Below are 16,042 nucleotides of genomic sequence, written 5' to 3' on the forward strand. Positions count from 1 at the left end.
AGCCACCTGAGGACTCCAGAGATTAGGAACCCATTGTACGAGGCACTGCATGAATAACACAGACATTCCCTGCCCCAGAAAGCTCTCAATGTAAGATTTAGACAGTACACAACAGGTGAAAAAAACTAACAAGTAGGAGGCGGAATGAGGAGGGAAAAGGTAACAGAGATTGCAAAGATCAGCTGCCACAGCGCTCTCAATAGTCAAGAGCCATGATGCTATATTCACAACAACAGAACTGCATTTTGAAACATTAGTGAATGTGCCAGATCATCTACCAATGACTATAAAGTTTGGGCAAGTCACTTCACCTCCCTGTGCCTCAACTTCCCCATCCGTAGAATATTTATTTCATCATGTGCTATTAATAGCCATCAGTTTTCTGAGATACTCCAAAGGTGTCATGCAAGTATATACCGTTCAATGTATCATGGCTTCCCCAAGCAACGCAGTCGGCATTACTGACTGTTATTTTTCTGATAACAAACACCTATGTAATTTTCAGACTCCTTTCCTCTATCCATTTGTTATATTTTAAAACTTAACATTTTATTCAGGAAAAAAAATATTACTAGATTGGTCTGGATCTTACCACAAAAGAAAAACATGTACATAGGGTATGAATGCCATTTCAGTTAGAATCGGTCCAAAAAAAAATCCAATTTTATTTTTGGAAATAATTTTGAATGAAATTATTTTGTTTAAATTTTTCATAGAACATACTGATTTTTTAAATGAAAAATTCAAAATGAAACACATTGGTTCGTATTGAAATTTTTGTTTTGGTTTCGTTTTAAAAAATAACCATTAATTTAGTTTCTTTCGATCTGACTAAACCCTCGATCATGAAATTTGGAGTTTTAAAACCCAAAACAAACATTTTCTTTTCCTTTCAAAAATATTTGCCAGAAATTAAATAATAATGTTATTCCACCCGCTTTCCTAAAACTGCATTTTTGACAGAAAAATATTTAGATTTTAAAAAGTAATCGACCAGCCTGGATTTCAAATAAGTGAGTTTAGGTCCGCAAATTGCAATGCTAAATTGTTGGGTAACTAAAGCAAAGAGCTACAACAGAGAGACATGTATGTAACTAAAATGAGGAGCAGTTGGATAATCATCATGACGATGCTGAGAGACTAACCCTATGGCAAGAAGGAAGAGAGGATTTAGCTGTGGGACCTGGAGGCTATAAATTGCAGGACAGAATGAGAACAGCAGAGTTCCTGATGATTAACTGTAATTAAGAGGGAATATCAACATTGAAAAGGGCCTTTAAAGACTTCTGACTGGTTGTCCCCATCCTGCAGAGTAACATAGGAAGCTTGATTCCAGAAGGTGCCCAAGTACATTGCTACCATAATTAGGCATCAGCTAAATTTAGGGAAACATATACTAATATATCCAGAAGGCGAGGCTGCAAAAACTTTCCACAGACTACCACAAGCAAACTGCTGAGCTGAAAGAAAAAACTCACACCCAATGGCTTAGCAGCCCTTTCTCATTCCCATATGAATCCTGCACACACAAAGGCAGGAGAGTTAGCTCAGGTGTGGCTAACACTACTCTTCTTGTTTGGGTGACTAGAAAAGGGATGAGAGGTGAATGTGCGGGGAATAAGGTGGGTCCTGTTCGTTTGAAAAACTAATTTGAACCTGTCAAGCATGACAGAGACGAGTCAATCACCAATAAAATCGATGCAGTTGTGGCTCAACTGCTGCTTAACAATTTTTTGCTGAATACTATTTGTATTGCAGCAGCACCAGTGAGCTCCAGTCACGGATCAGGGGCCAGATTTTCAAAGATAATTAGATGCCTAAAGATGCAGACAGATGCCAGGTGGGACTTTTAAATACGCGTAACTCCTAATGGGAGTTAGGTGCCTAGGTAACTTTGAAAATCCCACTAGGCACCTATTTGCATCTTTAACCACCTAAATACCTTTAGAAATCTGGCCTCGGGGGCCCCATTGTTCTAAGCACACTATGAACACAAAGGCAGTCCCTGCCTCCAAAGACCTGACTATCTACACTAGCACTCCTCTGTTTAAGGCCTGGTCTACACTACGACTTTAATTCGGATTTGGCTGCGTTAATCCGAATTAATCCTTAACCCGTCCACACAACGGAGCCAGTTACTTCGAATTAAAGGGCACTTAAAATTGATTTCTGTACTCCACCCCGACGAGCGGAGTAGCACCAAAATCGATTTTGTTAATTCGAATTAAGGGTAGTGTGGCCGCACACCACCGAATTAATGTGGTTAAAAACCGAATTAATGTGCTTAGTGTGGCCGCGCACAATCGAATTTATACAATCTGTTTCCCAAATTCGAATTATCTAAATTCGAATTAATCTCGTAGTGTAGACGTACCCTAAGACTCAGTATATACCTATACCTTAAATGCTACAGCAGCACTGGGACAGGAGAGATTCTCCTGTCAGAGTAGGTAATCCATCTCCCCGAGAAGCATTAGTTGGGTCGACGGAAGAATTCTGCATCCACCTGGCACTATCTACACCAGCGGGTAGATCAGCATAGATACAGCTCTCAGAGGTGTGGATTTTTCACACCCCTGGAGACCTAGCTATACTAGTGTAGACCAGGCCTCAAATCCAAGAATAGCAGAAAGAACATTTCAAAGCACTCACACCCGCTACACCTGGCCTATACGGCATTAACAAGCCAGCTGAAAAAAGGTTTATTTCTAAATTAGGAAGCAACGATCATTTAAAAATATCTTTAAACTTCACACATGCATCAGAGAAAGCGTGTGCGCCTTTAAATGTCATGTCCCGATCTCCAGCTGTGCCTTGAAATGGTTTCTCTCCTTATTCTTGCACTTTATAAATACAGCTATTTTTGTTTCATTTTCATCCTTCCCTCTTTTCTGAACAATTAAGAGAGATTCAACCCCTTCCACCTCAAAGGACGAGTTTAATAATTCACTTACAAATGGCTATTGCCTGTCTATTAATAGATTATAAATTCTTCAAAGCAGGGACAAAGCTGGCTACGGAATTTAGCCATACAACTCCCACTAATTTTGATGAGATTTGCATAGCTAAATCCACTCATTCACCGGGTTTGAAAATCTTACCCATTGTCTTTTTATGATCTGTAAATTACCTTGAAGACTTTTTGGTACGGTTAATAAATCAAATGGCATTGCTGGTATTTCCCCCACCTCTTATAGCATTCTGCTCGCTACAGGTGGAAAGTGCTAAACATGATTACATACCTGGGAGTATAAAAAGTCTAAGGTGGTGTGGAAGAGGGTGATATTGTTTTCAGGTCCTGAAACTGGGATTTATCCCTATATTTATGGCTTGGATTGAGAGATGTTGCTCACCTTCTATCAGCGAGAATTCTTATCGATGGAATGGAGCCCTGGAGTTTCACTTTAAACAGGTGCCATGAGGTCATTCCTTTTCTTTCATTCTTTATGCTTACTACAGAATGGCTGAATGCTTGGCTCAAAGAATTTATGCTAATAGGTAAATAAATGGTATTAGATGGGAAAATACTGATCACTGTATGCAGATGATCCAAGTAACTAATACATCAGCTTTTTGGTACTCTCTGTGGCTTCATTCTAAAAGAGGGACTGCCTAAAGGTTTTTCTAAAGAGGACATGCCTGACTATTCAACTTCTGGCAAATATTTTGGAGTGCACGTCCAGCCAACCCTCAAACCTTCATAAACCACCCTTCTCTGGTGAAACATCTACAAAAAGCTTATTGAACAATCTCAGCTTATCCTGATATTCTAGACTTGGTATCATTTAAAAATGAATGTCCTCCCCTGTTTAAATGATCTTGTTCAGGGCCTTCCAAGAATGGCTTTTGAGACTCTTAAGAGATTGCAAAATAACTTATCGCAATTGGCATGGGAAGAGAAGGGAGAGAAAAATACCAGTGGAACTGTTACATCCAAAAAAAAAAAAAAAGAAGCTAGTGAGAGTTTTAACTTTCCTAACTTATGTGTTTGACTGCATATTGTATTGGTACAAGACTGATAAACAACACGGTCATTATAGAGCAGGTCTACACTATTAGAATATATTCCTTATTTACCATAGTCTAATTACATTAGATCTAAATTTACAAATCCATGTGAATTACACTAGCTCCTCTAACCTTTCCCCAGCCCTGCTCCACTCAGGTACCCTGTTCAGCTCCCAGCGGCCAGGCCCTCCTCAGCTCCCGGCGGCCAGGCCCTCCTCTCCCAACAAGCTAGAGAGAGACTCTTTTTGAGCTCCTGGCCCACTGCCCTCTTATAAGGGCCAGCTGGGCCCTGATTGGGGCATGGCCCCAACTGTGGCTGTTTCCCCTTTCAGCCCAGACTTGCCACTTACCCCAGCAGCAGCCCTCCTGCAGCCTCAGCCCCTTCCCCAGGTTTAACCCCTTCTGGGCTGGAGCGGGTGACCACCCCGCTACAGAGACCATATGAAACAAAGGGTAAGGCACTGAGCTAGCTATCACTAACCCTGGCAGGTATCCCCATCTGCAAAATGCTACTGCTTTTTAATGCATTTAGATCTACAGGTAAAAATATGCTATCAGTATAAGTGCTATAATTATTTATGCAAACTACTTGTAGCAATTATACCATTAGCATTTGCTTGAAATCATGCATTGTATGATTATCTACACTCTGCTTTTCTTTCTGCAACTTTCAGGAAAAAGGGACTTAGCTGACTACCTAGCCCAACCGCCTGCATAATGGAGGCCACAGAATGTCACCTACTAATTCGTGCAAGGGAGAGGATTATTCTTCTCAAGACAGAAATTTCTCTCTTCTTGGGGAAGTTGCATGTCTTTTCTGGTGAGCTGCCCCATCTGTGAAATAGGAATAGTACTTTGCCGAGCAAGTGAGAGGCCTAATTAATGTTTGTAAAGCAATTTGAAGCAAATCTAAGTATCATTCAGGTCAATGACTGAGATAGGGATCTTTAACCTATTAAAAGCCAAGGGCTACTGCAACAAGGTTTTATATACAAGAGAACACCACAGGACTCAAATCAAAAGATCCTTTTAAATCAGCATGACAAGATTTTATTACAAGCAAAACTGAATTTTTGCTTAATTCAGAGATAAAGGGTTTAATCGAACATCCTGGGGTTTAAAAGACTGGGAAGATGCAAGACATTTAAACAGAAAATAACCTCTATATAGGGTTATTACCGATAAACATTATGTTTTATACAAGACATTAACAATAATTGCATTTTAGTTTTCCACCTAAGCCTATTGTTCCCAATTAATTTCTTCTGCACCTCGCCTGCATGTGAATGTGTAGCTAGAGGCCTCTTACAAAATCAGGTGTGGATAAAAGTTTAATTGTTTTGCACTCAGAGTGAAAGAAACACCCTTTGGGTAAAAATCTGCTAGGTAGGTATATTACATTAAAGTCCTATTCAGGCTTATTCATGTATTGGCTGGGTGCTGGCAGTATTACCATAAAACACAGCATAAAATATTAGTTTGTAAAACAGTTTGCAATTATCCCTATATAAAAGGCTGATCAGTAGGATCAGAATTGTGAGTCTAAACACAAGTTATGTCTACCTTGGCTAGCTTATCCAGGCTAGCTTGAATCCAGCTAATGTGGGTAACAATAGCAATAAAAACAGGGCCATGAGCGCTTCAGGGCAGGCTAGCAAGCTGAGTACATATCCAGGGTCCACACCAAGCTTATACTATCTGTGCTGCTGTGTCTTCATTGCTATCGTTGTCTGCATTAGCTGGATTCAAGCCAGTTTGAGTAAGCTAGCCCATGCAGAATTTTTACTATGTAGACATACTCTCAGACCAGTTTGGAGTGTGGCAGGGGAAAGCAACAGATTCAACCTGTGTAGAAGAGTAGTGGCCAGTTTTGGTCAAGCAAGCAGAACTTACAGCCTCCAAAAGGGAGCAACAGAACTGTGAAACACAGCCTTTGTGCACAGGGGAGAAAGAGACAAAATGGAAGCACCCTGCTCTGGCACACGATATGCAGCAGCAACTCAAGAGGATGCGTAGTCAACTCTGCAGCCTCTGAGACCATTCAGCTCCTGTACACATCCCCACTACAGAAGAAAGAGGCCCCCGCATCTATGATCCAATTCAGCAACCATCAACCCTTCTCCCACTGCTCCAGCATAAGTCCCAGCACCAACCCCAACTTGAGGTCTCTTGTTCTAACCCACATTCCACAAGCCTTTGTAGAAAATGGTGGGTCATGGGATGATTGACTTTTAAGGGTCATGGACCAAAAAAAAGGTTGAACCACTAGCTTTAGGTAAAAGTTTTATTCTTATTTTAAGCCGCTTCATCCATTCCTACAGAGCAACTGGCTACTTCAACATAATATGATGTAAATACACTTACAGCAAAAACCCAAGGTGAGCTGTGTGTATATCAGGTCTATCTAGCCTAATACCTCATTCTGATGATTGCTAGTACCTGCTGTTTCAGAGGAAGAAATCCTGCAGTAGGCAGCTAGGGAATAATCAGTGCCCAGGATGAGGATTAGTAATTTATATTAGGAATCTCCTCAGTCCCCCATCCAAACAAAGTGCTAAGTACATTCGTTTCCATTAACTCACAATACTTATAAAAGCAGACTTCCATATGTTTAACTTAAGAAAATATTTGGTGGGGAAAGAAGTTATATAGAGAATTGTTTTACCACTTTTTTAAATCTACAAAAAGTTGTTCAGTGTCTTGCTAGCACAAAAAGCATTTTAATTTGTTTATTAAAATAAAACTACAGTATGTCTCTGTGCTTCTTATGACAGATACAGTGTTACATGTAACAGGCAAAGAAATGTGGTGTTAGTTTCAAAGTAGTATAGGCAGGACTCACAAATACAGACACACAAGTAGTTATATTTTACAGCACCTTACAAGAGAAACAAGGTGGGCGAGGTAATATCTTTTATTGGACCAACTTCTGTTGGTGAGAGACACAAGCTTTCGAGTTACACAGAGCTCTTCTTCAGTCTGGGAAAGGTACTCAATGTCACAGCTAAATACAAGATTGAACAGATAGAATATGTGCTAACTGCTTGTGCTAACCTAAGAGATCATTCAAGGTGTAGTGGCCAGTTAACACCCCTCTAGTCATAAGACAAAAAGGGGGAGTTATTGGGTTACGGATTGTTGTAATAAACCATAAATCTAGTGTATTTAATAAGACAATGATTTGTAGCATCTACACTACACCAACAGAATTTGGTCCAGTAAAAGATAACCTCACCCAATTTACCTCTCTAATATCCTAGGACTGACACTGCATAGCATCTTGCAAGATAATTTTTGTTTTAAATAGTATGATTCTGATACTCCTTTACAGAGCAGGTAATTAGTTAATGCTCAAATGCACTTTTGAGCTAAACATATTAGAATAATGCCCATACTATCAAAGACAAGGGATATATGCTAATTATGCAGGCATTGGTAGGAATTAAATACGCTAACAAACATATAGACCCTGTGGGAGGAAAAGGGCGGGGGGGGGAGGGGGAGAAACAGGAGGTGGAGCTCTACACTTCAACCAACAAATAAAGTTCACAGGACATTATGTGGAAAGATTTGTTATGTTTATACTTTATTGATAGACCCTGATCCTGCAAAGACTTAAGCACCTGAGTAACTATGCTCATGTGAGTAAAGTGATTTGTGTGAATAAGTCTTTAAAGTATTGTGACATTTCAGGTACAAATGCTTATTTATATTGATAAAATTATGAACTCAGAATCCTTTCTATATAATAGCCAAGGAGGCTTCAGAGTTTAAAGACTCTAAAGGCCCATATCCAGTGTAAAAATTCTGTAGTGTTACAGTCAAATTTTTAATCTATGCATTATCTTCAGGGAAAAGCATAACCATTGCATGCCCTAACTTCACATGCCTATAGACAGACATATACACATCCACTGCAGAAAGCAAAAACTTCCTGTGTCAGCACATTCATAATACATCATTCCCCCATATGCTGAGGTTTTCAAATTGCAGCTTTTTACGGGTTTTAAAAGCATATTCCCCCTCTGTTTACTGTAGGTATTACTATTTATTCACAGGCATGTTATCTCACCCACTCACCACTTTATACGAAGTGGAATTTTAATAATCGAATCCAGAAATCATCTTTAAATTGTGACACCTAGCAGTTACATCCTGGTGACCACACTGGTCCCTACACCCCATATCTATCTAAATTAGGCAGAACATTTTCATTAAAATTAGTCAAGTTTCAACTGCTTCATATTTTTTTTTCCATTTAGTTAGCACAGAGTCTTCAGTATAGTATACACTTCAGATTTACTGAAATGCAGTAAACTGTGAGAAGTTATATATTTACAAGCACCTTGTCTGTTTGACCTTAAATGGAAGCCAACAGCTACGCAGAGACTATATCTGGTTAACAAATAGTGCATATTAACTAGGGTGAGATGAACCTGTACTGTAAGCAGCTGGTCGATTTTCCTAGGAAGGCGTATATTTCAGCTACTATCCTGACTAATAAAGTAGACGTACATAAAAACAAAAGCAATTTTATGATCCGCTTTCATCTATAAATCAGTGTAACTTTGGTTCAGCATTTCTTCTTTTAAAATGTTTTAAAGAACCTGTTTAGTGACAGAAAACATGCATAATAGTTCCTCTCACAAAAGAGAAGCGATAATACTAACAAACCATACTCTGAAATTTTCAATATTAATAGCATTTAATCAGTAGATTTATAGAACTTTTTAATTAACAAATGTGCAGTAAAAACAAGTTACTCCTAAAGCGGATTCAAACTGCATGCAGCAGTTCTATGCTGGAGTGACTGTGCAATGCCTTTGTCATTCAAGTGAGCTTTTCCCATTATTACAGATTAAATTAAACCACACATTTTGTAACCATAGTGCTTGTTTTACCTGCAAGGGCAGGATGGAGGAGTTAAATGAAACAGTACACTGATTGAACTATTTGATTTCTCAAATTAAAAAAAAAAAAAGCAATCCAAAAGAGAACCCACATTTCACCAACAAACCAGCTCCACATTTCATAGATTTATTGCTTCAGCTAGCATCAGCTGAGTGAGACTGCACTGCAGAATTAGGGCTTGTAGTCCGATCTGCACCCATGGGGAGTCAAACTGAAGTCCACATGGGCACAGAGGACCAATCCCAAGGATAAGATTGCTCTCTTTAAATATATCAGAGGGATAAATACCAGGGAGGGAGAGGAATTATTTCAGCTCAGTACTAATGTGGACACGAGAACAAATGGATATAAACTGGCCGTCGGGAAGTTTAGGCTTGAAGTTAGACGAAGGTTTCTAACCATCAGAGGGGTGAAGTTCTGGAACAGCCTTCCGAGGGAAACAGTGGGGGCGAAAGACCTCTCTGGCTTTAAGATTAAGCTTGATAAGTGTATGGAGGGGATGGTTTGATGGGATAACGTGATTTTAGTCAATAGGTCAATAACGTGCTATCGCTGGTAATTAGTAACAATGGTCAATGATGGGATATTAAAAGTTACTACAGAGAACTTTTTTTCCGGAGGGTCTGGCTGGAGAATCTTGCTCGCATGCTCGGGGTTCAGCTGATCGCCATATTTGGGGTCGGGAAGGAATTTTCCTCCAGGGTAGATTGGCAGAGGCCCTGGAGGTTTTTCGCCTCCCTCCGCAGCATGGGGCAGGGGTCGCTTGCTGGAGGATTCTCTGTGACTTGAAGTCTTTAAATCATGATTTGGGGACTTCAACAGCTGAGTCAAGGGAGAGAATTATTCCTAGAGTGGGTGGGTCAGCTTTTGTGGCCTGCATCATGCAGGAGGTCAGACTAGATGATCATAATGGTCCCTTCTGACCTTAAAGTCTATGAGTCTATAAGATTGAAAGATCAGGGGCCTATTTTATTTATTTATTTATTTTAAAGATAGAACCCCCAATATTAATTTAAAATTCCCAATTGGAACAAAACCAAAGATGAAACATTACCACATTTTTCTGTTTCCAGAGGTCAAAGCAATTTAAAACTGCTCACTTTGTAACTCAGCAATAGAAAACAGAATGGGAACATACTTTTCTTCAGTTTAAAAGGGATTAGAGAGTTCAGTTCCACAAGATTGCAGTGTTATTGCTGAAAATTTTAGAGCCAAAATTAAAGTAACTTCACAAAATAAAATGCCAACCATCAGGTAACAGCACTGGGGGAAAAAACCTTCTGGTTTGCGAGCTACCCTTAAATTCTCTGTTTAAAACAAAAGACTGTCACTGTATTAGCTAAACAACTTTTCTTTATTAGATACAAAATTTAAGTGGCTAGAATACATTCATGTTTTAGGCAAATTAATTCCCTATTTCTAGTAAGGGTAAGGGACAGCAAGCCCTAATAAAATTGTGCTATCACATTCTACCGTGACAACAGTGTTTAGTGCAATTTACCATTGCATTATGCAGTCCCGATAGCACTAGTTTGCTACGCAATTGATTGTTATTCCCATTAAGATTTTGGCATTTATTCTAGATGCTAACAATTATGAAAAACTATGGCTTTTTCCATAAAGTATGCACTGTCCATGCATATCTTTATAAACCATTTATTTTAAACAATAAACCAGACAGGAAGGGGATGACAAATTTTCTGAAGTAACAGCTTTCACGTTACTTTTTTTTTTTTTTTTTTTGTCATAAACAGTGTTTCCACTCAGTTCAAGATCTCAGGGCTACCTATAAATCACTATCTGCATTTGTGCACCTGTCACAGTCATTAGTCTTTAAAAGTAATTATGTAAAATGTAACACTGAAAATGTCAGTTTTCATTTTAAATCTAGTTTTAATTTTCTTTTTTTTTTCTGCAAACATGACTGATCGCTTGCATCCAGAAGTGTCACCTGTTGTATTACTGTATTATCACAGGATTGGGACCATCAGAAATCCATAAATGCATACATAAGAAGGCACTGTCTTCCAGTGGTTCAAGTCAGATAAGGCCTTACCAAACAAACAAGGGCACCTTATACTCTGAAGGACTAGCAAATGCCCTCAAGCTTTGACACAAGTCTCAGAAACTGTCTTCGCCTCCCTGGCAAAAGGTATTAAACGTGGTCTACAGTACAATGAAACTCAGGATGAATTCCAGTAGTTTTTGCCGGTTGCGCTGAGGTAGGAAAGTACTGCTCAGTTCCAAAAAAGTCTCTCTCTTTTGTTTTGTCTCCTTGAAAACCTAAAGGGAAGGTGGAAGACATGCCTCTTCATTAAAATCTTCAAGCAGAGTCACTTATTTGTAATGAATAATGTACAGCAGTTTATGATCTATTCTAACTAAGACCTTGGGCCTACAATAAACATTCAAGCATTGAAACCCTGCGGTTGTTGAAAGTTATAACAGGTGGAAGTCAAAAGGCTAGAGTTAGTCATCTCTAGAATCCCTTCTTCACTCTAGTACATCATACACCATAAGGATATATTATTCCATGCAAATCCTAAAGAGAATTCTGTTTGCTGTGATTTCATGCATGTGATAAAGAACAAATGACTGCTTACTAGAACCAACTGTAAAGATTTTTCTTTCTTTCTAGCACCATCAGGGATGACACTCCTTTTAGATATCTTAAGAATCCAGGCATTGTTGGGATTTTAAGTAGGATGGAGGAGGAAAGAGTGATTATTCCAGAGATACAAGCTGTAATTTGGAAGAGCGGTCTGAAAAGACCAATCTTGTGTGGGGAGATTCTTTACAAGCTTATTCTTAAGCATAGAAATATTAACATTTGTGAATGGAAACAGAAGTGTTCAAAACGATGAAATGATTCAACAGCAAATGACAAATGGTCAGCTTTTAGTTAACACAACAGGACTACTTGTATCCATCTGCATACATCAAATGTATGAAAAACTACATGAAAAAGTATGCCGTGTATGATAATCAGACAAATAATAATAGGAAACAATGTGATTAAAGAAAAATAAAAAGAACTCAAACTTTGCAATGTTTAGTTTCAAAAACAAGAATCAGAATTAAATATTATGAGCAGATGCAAGTAACAGATGTCAGCTAGTTCCACTACCCTAGCAGCATGGTATATTAGAATAAATATGCTGCATTTGATAAATGCATTCATAAGTCAGCATCCCAAAGTGCATTTAACAAACTGTAGAAATTTGCCTTCATTCTAATAGCCAGCTTAGTACTTCAGAAGTCATGGCCAAAGAACTGAAAGGCATTCAGTAACCCCTATCCAGAAATATTCTTTGCTTTGTACCTTTCAACATAAAAAAGGCAATATTCAGTATGATCTTAATGTCATACAGCTTTAAAAAAATTGAGGGGTACAATTAAACAAACAAACAAACAAACAAACAATCAAGGTGCTAGTGATAGTATGGAAACTCCAGCTTCATGTAGTTATGTCAGGGAGGATCTCTATCTTCATGGTATCTCCTGACATTTCAGGTTCACTGGGACACTGCTGCTATTGCTGTCTGGAATACAGTTATTTAGGAATGGCAGAAGAGCTCTCTCAGTCACTGTGAGAGTCCTGGAGAGTCGGCATCTGGCAGGGTCTTTCTGTGCATTCAGGATTTAGATGGAATGTTAATTTTATGGCTGTTAGTGCAGGCAAAATCTGCTGGAGGGCTTGGAAAGTGATGGAAAACAATGAGCCAAAATCTGATGACTAATATTTCTGTACGTTTTTAATACTATGGGGACGTGCTTAATTACTATTGTGCTATGTATGTCAGTAAAGAGACATACAAATAGACAGCTAGCCTTCCCTCCTTCCCCCTGAGCACACTGAGGAGTGGTATCATCACAGTCCAATACAGAAGTACTCTACCTATAAAGAGAGAAAGTAGCTGGCATCCTGCCATACTTAGCAGTAGGAAGTGCAAAAGCAGAAGTGCAACATTATACTTCCTCTGCAGCCCTAAACTTCAAAGACAGGTAAACACTTACAAAGCACAAGAGGAAGACCTATGCAGAAGCATTTGCTTGAAAAACATTAGCAAAGGCTGATATTGCACAGCATTCATGCACTACCCAAAGTTTGCCTTTGAGTCACTCACATTACAAGGGCCCCAACAGTTTCAACTGAAGAGGAGAAACCTTTGATTACAAAACACTTACCCCAATATCCTTAAAGACCTTCACTGCATTTTTCACAAGACAATAGGTGGCACTCTCAGCTGTGCGGCGGGGAGGGGGAGGGGAATAAACAAACACACATTTCAGGTCAAATATAAGACACTGGTACTAGGAAAAATGAGAGTTATGCATCAATAACTGAAATATTGGCTCCGTTTTATCCAGAGCCACACTGCTTGACGTACCATACACTGCAACACTCTTCTCTGTCCTGGTTATTAGGTACTTGTGTAACTTATGAAGATATTCTGTTTCTGACACAGGACCACTGAAGTTGTGCATAAAGATGGCAGCTGAGCTGTAGGCCTCAAGTAAAGGCCCCAGTAACCTTTGCAGGAAGGTGATGTACTGCTGGTGTTCTTGGGATTGGTTCACCTAAATTAGGGCAGCAGAAATGAAAGTGAATGAAGTTTGCAGAGGTGAAAGATGGCCAGGTACACAGTAAAAGCCAAAACACTGGATACAGACAATCACTTGGGAGAACAGGAAGAGGGGCACAAATTACAACAGTGCATTATTATAGCAAAGCAAAAAGTGGTCTGATGTATGAAAAACTGCTCTACAAATCACACTTTCACTAGTTTTTCCCCAGGACATTAACAGTGTAGCATCTTTTTTCACCACTTTAAAAGGTCATGATGCTTTGCAATAAATAGCACAATCGCAGTTCATTCTTTCACAGAGATGAGCACCAGTTTCCAAATGAGTATTTAACAAACCCAAAACAAGTGTCACCACTATAAAAACAAGCAAGCAAAGAAACCAAACAAACCAAGGACAAAACTGGCAATTTGCTTTCCAAGAAGAAACAATATAATTGAACTTCTAGCAAGGAAACTATAGACTATGTACACTGCTACCTCTATATAACGCAACCCGATATAACACGAATTCGGATATAACGCAGTAAAGTAGTGCTCCGGGGAGGCGGGGCTGCGCACTCCGGTGGATCAAAGCAAGTTCAATATAACGCGGTTTCACCTATAACGCGGTAAGATTTTTTGGCTCCCAAGGACAGTGTTATATCGAGATAGAGGTGTAGTAGCTTTTCGTATCAAGAAATCGTATCTTCTGACATGTCTTGGGTCACAAATTAAAAATGTACAGACATACACAAATATAAAACACTGTACACAAAGAACAATACACCACATCTGACTCAGAAAAATATGCACTAGCAGTATATGCCCACCTTTGGTACACTGTGTTATTAATAATACAGTACAAACTTTAGGACCCTGTAGGATACTAAAGCCTGTACTAGTTTTCACCATAATGGCCATTCCACCCCAGTTATGTAGACTTTGCCAGCAGACTATTTGAAATTTCCTCACTGAGCTGGTCTTTTTCGGGGGGGGGGGGGGGGGGAGAGGATGATTTACTGATTGTAGCAGACTATTGCAGACTTTAATGCTGGGAATGATCAGAAAAAGAAATCTTATTATTTTCCCCAACTGAACTTGTAAACTAAGATTTACTTAACTTTAATATAACAGGCCTGACTATTAGTGTTAGCCTTATATACAGTACCTTCAGGTAGCAATCCCTCTGTTCTTCTCCAAAGTCACTGTCTTCATCCTCCTCATCACTTCTCCAAGACAAGGGTTCAGGAAGCTTTTTACTCCACTGCTGCTCTGTAAGGCTAGGGCTAATATCCTCCTGATCATCTTGCTTAAGTTAGAAGTTGGGGGAAGGGGGGAGAAAAAGGTAACTATTCAGAAAAACAAATCCAGGTGACAACCAGCACTATATTTTAATCTCAGGTGACCTGATATCACAGTTTAGTGATTTACCAGTACTTAACACGCTGGGGCTCACAATGAGGATGAGTTGGCCAAGACCCAAACCACACAAGACTGAAGTAAGTGGACAGAAACAAATCAGAAGAATTGGTAAAGGTTGTTTCTTCTCCCTTGACTGGGAAAGTTTTCCCCATCACATGAAAGAGAGGGGCTGAAGTTGGAGAGTCTTGCTGGATCCTCACTCAGGACTGGAACTTCAGGAGGCAGCAGATGTCAAGAGAACATTTTCTTCACCTGTGTTTCTCTAGGAGGTAGGACTTCATATTTTGGATGTGAATTTCACTACAATGATCTATAACTTTATCAACTCAAGGATGGATTACTCAATTTGCTTTACATGCTGCTATACTTGAAGACCAATTGAAAATTTCAAGCTAGTACAGAATTCAGCAGCAGGTTTGTTAAGTGCTACTTACCTCTTGTAATCATGTGTTTGTTGCATTTGTCTCCATACTCTCTGCATTGGTTAAAAATTCAAAGAGTTGGTTTTAATCTAAAAAGCTCTAAATGATTTGTTCTGAATCCCTGAGATACCACTTCTCTCCTAGTGTTGTATCAGATCAGCTGAGCTACCTTAGTTAACATCACTCAGTTTAACTTAGGAGGGGACTGCTGGCAATGCATTTACAGAGAAGTGTCCTTCACTCAAACTCACTTCCCCATTTGCAGAAAGAGGCTCTGAGTCTGACCATCAGAACATGATGCAAAATATATGTTTCCTCAGGCTTTTGAGAGGGGCATATGTTAGCGAGAGTGTCAATGAGGTGGCGTTTATTCTGCCATCATGAAGGGCTTAGGAGAGTTCATTTGTCTCTGGCTTATTTTCATGTAAAATTTGTTAATGTTTGCAATATGCATGTGTCCATGGGAAAGGATAGAGACATGTTTAGAAATCTAAAAATGGCGAAGAAAGCGCACACAAAAATTGTATATATGCTAAATCAGCTACCATAAGAAAGACACTGAAGTTTACAGTTAGATAATTTCTGACAACATAGGTTTCATCTGGAAGTGCTGTAGCATAATTCCATGTTCTACTTGATCTCATTTCCAGGCCTGTATCACTCTGAATGTCTTACATTTTCAGTAAGAGGAATGTACCATTCTCCAATGAG

The 16,042-nt window shown here is 39.2% G+C and overlaps 1 protein-coding gene across 1 annotated transcript in view; it reads right to left on the reverse strand.

Annotated features, from left to right (window-relative positions):
* Nucleotides 1–9,898: 9,898 nt before the first annotated feature.
* Nucleotides 9,899–16,042, reverse strand: part of GPAM (glycerol-3-phosphate acyltransferase, mitochondrial) — a 48,187-nt gene continuing 42,043 nt past the window's right edge. Inside the window, exons 17-20 of the mRNA XM_024193524.1 lie at nt 14,656–14,796; nt 13,311–13,500; nt 13,108–13,166; nt 9,899–11,202 (exon numbers count right to left, since the gene is read on the reverse strand). Of these exons, the coding sequence (XP_024049292.1) occupies nt 11,086–11,202; nt 13,108–13,166; nt 13,311–13,500; nt 14,656–14,796 (507 nt within the window). The 3' untranslated portion in view covers nt 9,899–11,085. The remainder of the gene's footprint in view (nt 11,203–13,107; nt 13,167–13,310; nt 13,501–14,655; nt 14,797–16,042) is intronic.

Source organism: Terrapene carolina, unplaced genomic scaffold, assembly GCF_002925995.2.
Source record: "Terrapene carolina triunguis isolate 2854851 unplaced genomic scaffold, T_m_triunguis-2.0 Scaffold95, whole genome shotgun sequence".
NCBI lineage: Eukaryota > Metazoa > Chordata > Testudines > Emydidae > Terrapene > Terrapene triunguis.